The 7,735-nt window shown below is 36.5% G+C and overlaps 1 protein-coding gene across 2 annotated transcripts in view; it reads left to right on the top strand.

Moving 5' to 3' along the window:
• The window catches only part of TTC39B (tetratricopeptide repeat domain 39B), a 125,204-nt gene extending 117,812 nt beyond the window's left edge, over window positions 1-7,392 (top strand). For both annotated transcript variants that reach the window (XM_077765047.1, XM_077765048.1), the window contains one exon: window positions 405-7,392. In XM_077765047.1, coding sequence (XP_077621173.1) covers window positions 405-495 — 91 coding nt within the window. In that variant the 3' untranslated portion in view covers window positions 496-7,392. The remainder of the gene's footprint in view (window positions 1-404) is intronic.
• Window positions 7,393-7,735: the final 343 nt, after the last annotated feature.

Here is a 7,735-nt window from a genome sequence, read left to right as displayed (position 1 = left end):
GGGGGGGCAGGGGGGAGGCCGTGATTTATGATGTTCACATGAGGCTACCTTAAAATTCCTGGTTTGGAAAAGGAGGTCAACTATCTAGGAATAGTTCACAGAACTTGTGAAACCCTCTTCATAAGCTTCTTGCCATGTTTGTCAACGGCTTGCTTATTAAATAGGACCTTGCTAACTCAAAGCATGACTTTCAAATCACTGCCAGGAGGCTTCTAGAAATATAGACTACTGCCGTCCTCCTTCACTCACAGGACCAGAATCTACATTTTCCCAAGATCTGCTGTTAATGCCTATTCAAGTTTGGAAGCAAATAAGTAATGAAGCTGAGAAGGAGGGGAGGTGGTGGTATTGCCCTTGGATACAAAGGAATTTTGACATTACAATTTTATTGTTATTGTTTTTAGAAACAACTACAAAGATTACTCCATGGAGTCCAGACTACACTTCCGAATTCAGGCAGCCATTCACCTGTGGAGAAAAACTTCCTCAGATTGATCAGAACATGAAGGATGGAATTTTCCCCCAGCACCGGCGTCTGCTGTCGATTAGGCCTTGGGTTAAAGTGGAAGAGTGATCTTGTGAACGAGAGAGAAAAAACTAATTTTATTGTCAATACTTTCTATCATCTCTGTAGTTTACTGTTGAGCTGCATATATGTTTTTTTCCTATGAAATGATGTTCAATATTCAGTACTATCTAGAAAATTCTTATATTTTGCCTCTCCAAAAAGAATTTCATATTAGATTTGAATTGGGAGAGTGAAGAAGTCTTTTAAAGGACTCACAAAATAATGAAGTCTAATTAGATTATTTATTTTTTTAATGTGATAATTCATGTTTAAGTACCAAACGGCTTATAAGTTGAGCCACTTTTTAGGTTTGTTGGTCAGAGATATTCTGTTGCCTGGTATTTAAACGTAAGAGGGGAAATCAAAATCACCTACATTCAAAACCAATTAACAATAACCTGAAGTCTCCTGAATAAGACAAGCAGTAGGTGTGAATAGGGACAGGATAATGTCCTTAATAGGATGAAGGGAACTATATCTAGAAAAGATGGTGAAATATTAGACTTTGTTTTGTTTTGTTAGTTTTTTATTCTTCACGTAAGTTAAAGGTAGTGACATTTTTGAGACACTATCCTTTGTTTGAATGTACTTAAGTCTGTTATAAAAACAAAATTCAAAAAAACTGTCTAAAGGGAAGAAAAGTCATATTTTAGAAATTATCCTCAACCTTAGCAATGAGAATCTACAGTACATATGTTGATCATTTTTGTCTATAGGAAGTAAAGTTCCTGCTGCTTTAAATGATATGTAAAATATAATTTTTATACTCATGATGTTAGTGAGTAAGATCTAATTTTCTAATCTCTCTAGCACTGTGATGGTTCCTTGTAAATATCTAGCCTGTGCTTCGTCCTCTAACTAGGAAACACGGTCAGGGCAGGATGCGGAGGAGAGCCTGGCTCTGCTACTGATTAGCAGTTACTGGGGGTGACCTTTAGGGGGCTCCCTGCTCTCCGTATCAGCATATTTTCCTCACCTGTGAAATGGAAAAAGAACAGATATCTTTCCAGGTCTCTCTCAGTTTTATAATGGTCAGTCTGTGCATTATGTGTTTGCAGCCAACGATGTCAAACTGTTCAAACCTAACTATTACCACAAAGTGTCCGTCTTCTTTTGTGATCATCACTCTCTACCCCCACATCCCCCATTTGTAGGTACTGGGACTCATGACAAGATTGCATCCAGGGCAAGGAAAAACAATTCATGGGACCCATATATCAGGGTTTTGCCCTGTTTCTATTCTGTTATGAAGAGTAACTTACATAGAAGACTCTGCAGTTTAACAGAAACAGCCCCAGATTTGGAGTCAGGAGCCCATCTCAGTCAGTCATTCCTTGACATGGAGCAAGTCTCATCCTTTCTGGGACTCAGTTTCCCCAGTGGGGAGAGCAACACAGTGCTTGGTGCTTGTGGCAGCTCGGTTAGAGAATGCTTATGACGGTTTTTTGTAAACCGTGAAAGGCTGTGTGAATGTGTGGGTTGCTGTAATAATTCTGATTTTTACGCACTGATTACAATATCAGCACAAAAGTATTGGCTGCGTTTGTGGTCTCTGATGTAAAATGAAAGACGTGTGTGAAATTCAGACAACTTGAAATTTACTCATGTGTTTGGCATAACCCGGATTATGAATTTGCCCCTTACTGTTTGTTCCCTGCTACACAAGTCTATACCCAGCAGGTATTTGGTCTTCTTTTCCTTAAGGTACTAATTCTTGACCAATGCTGAGGATATGTTTCCAATGGAAGATGGTTAATATAGCTTGAGTCAGAACACTAGCCCTTTGGAGAGCATGGTGGTAGCTCTCATGTGCTAATTAATATGAATTACATAGCTTTACTTTAGATCCAGACAAGAGGAAATAAAATTAAGTATTATTACAATGTCATCAGTGGAAAATAAGCTTAATAATTATTTTGCATATAACTTGAGAAGTGGTTTATAAATCCCTTTGAAGAGCTTTGGTAGCAGTTATTTTTTAAAAGTATAAACACCCATATTGTTTTTGTGAGAAACAGCAGGTCACGGCAAAAGTCCATAAAAACTTCTCTTTCTGGTGTAATATGAAAGCAATAGAAGCTAATAGTGGTTGCTTTTATTTTATTTTAATTGTGCATTACCAAACAACTATAAAAGAGATTCCTAGCTCCAGTTAAAATTTTTTCCCTTGTTATTTTTTTCTTATCTTGTTTTTATGCTTACTTCCTATTCTTTTTATAGTTACCTGGTAATACGGATAATCTATCCAGTGAGTGTTTAAGTGTTGTACTGTCATTAATGCTACAAATATTTATCTGTTCCCTGTCCTGTTTACGAGACCATGGTGGCACCAGTTTCATGTGACGTCAGCTAATGCTGCATTTTTGGAGTTCTTTTGGATTCAGGGTGCTTTGTGAAGAATGAGTGCTGAAGTGACAATATTTTATCTAATGTTTTGAGGGGCATATGTGATGGGTTTGGGCTGCCAATGCGTCTGACAGTTTGTGCAATTTGTGTAGTTTTTGGTATAATTTTCTTTCTTCCTTCCTTTTTTTTAAAATGGAGAGCCAGGGTTCTGATTCGTGCTGACTGCATTTAAGACTCAAGTGGAGGTTATGCTTTGTAGGATTGATGACAAGGCAGGCCTGATATCTGCTTGATAGTTAATGGAAGATGAACTCCATCACCTCTTATATAGACATTTATTTTAGTGTTTCTGTGCTTCTTGTGGACACGGGGTCTCAAGATACATAGGAAAAAGAAGTTCATTGGTTCTGTTCATTCTACACGTGGGGTAGGCACTGTAGGGAGGTGAATTTCAAATTAATCAGCACCAAGGAAGGTTTTTAATCATGGTAGCAATCTAACACTATAACTATCTCTTTTGCCAAGGAGGAAGTTTAGCAGAGCTTTGTGACTGTCATTCCTACTTGGCCTAGAAACTTATAGTTGAACTTTGAGGTCACTGTAATGAGACCTTGATTAGAGCTTCAAATCAGTGCGATGTGTATAAAGAAGAAAGCTTCCCCCCTTTTGAAGACAAATGGGTCTTTCTTCTTTTGAAGCTACTTGTAGACGTAGTTACGTTGTGATAGGCACTAATAGACCCTATAGTCATCATGATTCTACTTCTCATCCTTCCTTTCAAAGTAGGTCTACTAATGTTTTCCGAGAAAGGCTTTTCTTCCTTTGGCCATACTGAAAATAATAATTACAAAAAGGTCTTTGTGACTAACTTGAAGAATTTCTGGAATTAGTCTGATTAATTCTTCATTGGTTTTCTTTTTTTTTTTACATATTTCTGTTTTTCTCCTAGTTATTCTCTCCATGTTTAGGAATCGTAAATTCAAATGCATTTAGTTAAAACGAGTTAAGGAGGGTACTAGTGATCGTTTAGATGCCCTAAGATCGTTAAGATCCCTGGGATGGATCTTGGGAAATTATGTCCTCCCCTCACTCAACTTCTAGATAGTGTTGTTTCTCCTTCAGTCCTGCTCTGTCTGGTATGGTAGTCACTGGCCACATGGGACTAGTGAGCACTCAAAACATGGCTAGTGGCATGTGTGTGTGAGTGTGAGTGTCAGGGAGCACTCATATATACGTGCTATGGTTCTGTTTAAAGTAAATGCCCCCCAAAAGCATGCTTTCTGGAGTTCTGGCTTTTCCTTGCTGTCTACTGTGATCACCCAATCACCATAGTTACATTTTCAATTCGGGTTCAAATACACATCTGTGAGGTTTGCTTTCTGTTCAAGTGTCTGTAAACTTTCATCTCCTCATTTTATTCTGCAGATGATCAGAGTCATCTTTGATCCTTCTCCACTCTCTCTCTCAGAGCTCCATAAATACTAGATTGAGGCCTTATTTTTAACATTATTATTTTAATCTGATTTTATAGACATTCCTTCTGTTTTCAGATGCAACAGCACAGGCTGTTAGAGTTGTGCTTACTTTGCGATGTTAGTAGATTTTATGATTAAAATAGTATTTTCTAAGGTTAACATTATTCTGAAAAATGTGGTGACCTTTTCAATCCCTGTATATTATTAATGTTTCAACATTGACTCAGCTATGCCAATAGGACTATTTAAGGAATATTAGGTATTAGTTATCCACTTAGAGAATAATTTGGCAGATAGTTTATTTAAAGTTATATATTTTATGGGCGCCTGGGTGGCTCAGTTGTTTCAGTGGCCAACTTTAGCTCGGGGCATGATCTCTCAATCTGTGAGTTTGAGCCCCGCATCAGGCTCTATGCTGACAGCTCAGAGCCTGGAGCCTGCTTCCAATTCTGTGTCTCCCTCTCTCTCTCTCTCTGTTCCTCCCCTTCTTGCTCTCTGTCTCTCTCTCAAAAGTAATAAACATTAAAAATTTTTTGTTATATATTTTAAGCCTTTTACTGCCCATTAGTAATATTTTTAATGTGTCTCTATACTTAAGTGATGTGTATTCACATACCTGACATATTTTTAATCTCTTTAGACATGTCAATCAGATGGGTAGATTGATAGAACACAGCTTATGAATATTAGACAATGCTTTATCCTGCTCTTTCAGAAAGAGTGCAGGATTTTCTCTAGATTGTCTCCCCTCCTCCAGACCAGTGATTCACAGATTTTTCCTTATGAATTATATTGCTTATTGTGAAACCCCATTCCTGCTTCCCCATTGCTTCACCATCTTTTTTCCATCTGCTGTTAGATTTAGTTACTGCTGAACTTGAAATGTGAGGAAGGACACCTCAGAATTCATCGTGAGGGCAAATACCCTCTCTGTTGAGCAGCTGCTCTCTGATTTTGATGGCATTGAAGTCCATTGTGTCTGTTTATAACTTCAAAACTATAGAAAGAAATGATGTGGGGGCTCTTTAGTGGATTCGGAAGGCTGAGCAGGTTCTTGGCCTGATCCATCGCAAAGGGACATGTGGATCTAGCTTCGGAGGAAGTCCAAGCCCCATTCTGTCCAGTTTACAAATGTATCAGCACAGCAATACTCTATGTAGTATGACCTTCCACGGAAAAATCAAAGCAGCCACCTCACTGTACTTAATAAAGAATGCCTACAGATCAGATATTTCATAAGAAATCTCAAGGTACTTTATAAAACCAAGCTTCATAAAGTAAATCTTGTTGCATATTAATATTCAATACACCTTGTATGTTAATCTAGTAGTTCTTAGAAACATACAATTTAAATGATGAATGTAAGGGATGCTGGCATATCCCAGTGGGAGCTTTTTGTTTTATTGCTACTTAATATTTTATAGTAAATTTGTTTTAATTATTCGTAGTCTGTTTGACATTACTTAGAAAAAAAGATGTTCGTCTCAGTGTAACAGAACTGATAGCCAGAGAAGTTGGATACAATGAATATATTAAAGAATATTGCTTATCATTTCAGTTTTAAAGCAATTAGGTTATTTTGAAATGCTGGAAGTTCTTCCTCAGTGTGAAGGGATGACATTCCCTGCTTGGGAAATCATGGAGACCTTTTATTTCTTCTTATATTTATTGGAACCAAGTGTCCAGGTTAATAAATGAGTTTTAAACAATTTTCATTAATTACTTCACTTTTTACCTGAAATGATTTTATTCTTCATAGTAGACAGTTGCTTTCTATACAGTGCTTTATTTTTTTAAGAAAATAATTTACATGAAAAGAGAGATTATGGCAAACATTATAAATCTTAGGCTATTGATTTAATGGGTGAAGAAAACAGTCCTGGTGGGTACTTTGATTTGCAAAAGGAGAACGTGTGTTCCACTGATACGCGCTGTCCAGGGAAATTACTTCATTCTTACCAGTGTGTTGCATTCTCATGTTGTCTAAAGGGGAAAATTTTATAAGGAAGTAGTTTATTTATTATTTTTTCCCTTTGCTCACTGTTGACATCCAAACACCTGAATGAATACCAACTGAGGTATTTCTGTGCTAGCGTTTTAAATATTTATCTGCAGATATTCCTAGAACTCTTCAAGTTTTTGATGCAAGTTACTACATCAGATGTAAAGGTAAAATATATATTTAATAAGTGAGAAGTATTATTTTATTACTGAAATTTATTTCTAAAGCAAATTTATTTTGTAGGTATTTCACTTGGGGAATTTTGCTTTGCCTTAAAACACAAACAGAAATAAACCCGTCCTGTGCTCTGATTACCTGAGAACCCTTAATGTTACCTTGATGTGTAGGTAGATTTTGGAATTCTTTGAAAATGTGTATTTTTCACTTTTATTTGGGTTAACCAAAAATAGAGGTCGTAGACTTTGTAAATCAGTGTATGGTTTCTTGTTGAATCCTCTGTGTTACCCGTATGTACTTTATAATTCAATGTTTTATTAGTAAAAATTGCCAACATTTTATCACCCTCTTTCTCTTCTCATTACACTTGAACTTAGTTTCCAGTCTTTTCCATTCCCAGTGGTCACAGTTTTACAGAGCAAAACGTTTTTAGAAATTGAAGACGTGTGAGTTCTATGTAAGACGAATGTGTTAGTAGCATCCATCTGCTGATCAAATAGACATTGGATCTGGTACCAGCGAGTGAAATAGATTGTAGCTATAAAAGCATTTTATCAATATACGTCAGGAAGAAAGAAGAAAACTGTGAACTTCTGATATTTTTAATATAAACACTGTATTCCCAATGAGTATTTGCTTGCTGACTTTGTGTTCATGTTATCACCTATGACTTGTAAGCTAATGCTGATATGACATCTACATTTTCAACATGAAGACAACAGGTCCTGTAGCATATTTTTAACATTAAGACATTTTTGAAAACAGATGTCCTCTTAGAAGTTGTATTTTTAAGTGCAAATAAATCATCCCAACTTGAAAGTCAACATGCTCTATTTTTCATTCCTCAGTATTACAGAATACTCTGCATTACTAGATGCATGTTTGAATTACCAGGTACTCTCGGAATTCTGTATTCTCATTGCTGCAACTGGATTACCTACAATGTGCAATTGTTATATTGTTTTTTAAGCGCATTTCATTTGATGAAGGTACAGTCTTATGGTTGGTCTACAAGTAAAAGATGTACACAACATCTGTTGCTGGTCTCTAATTGTAGTGTGATGTACACTTAAAGTTTTCTTTCTTGATAAGACTTTTTAAAACCTTTCCAGGCAAATGAGAAGGTCTCTCTTTATACCATGTTCTTGGCTGAGCACTAGGCATGAA

Source organism: Crocuta crocuta, unplaced genomic scaffold (genome assembly GCF_008692635.1).
Source record: "Crocuta crocuta isolate KB4526 unplaced genomic scaffold, BGI_CrCroc_1.0 scaffold687, whole genome shotgun sequence".
Lineage (NCBI taxonomy): Eukaryota > Metazoa > Chordata > Mammalia > Carnivora > Hyaenidae > Crocuta > Crocuta crocuta.
The sequence above is the reverse complement of the archived record's forward strand: the minus strand, read 5'-3'. Positions and strand labels throughout refer to the sequence as shown.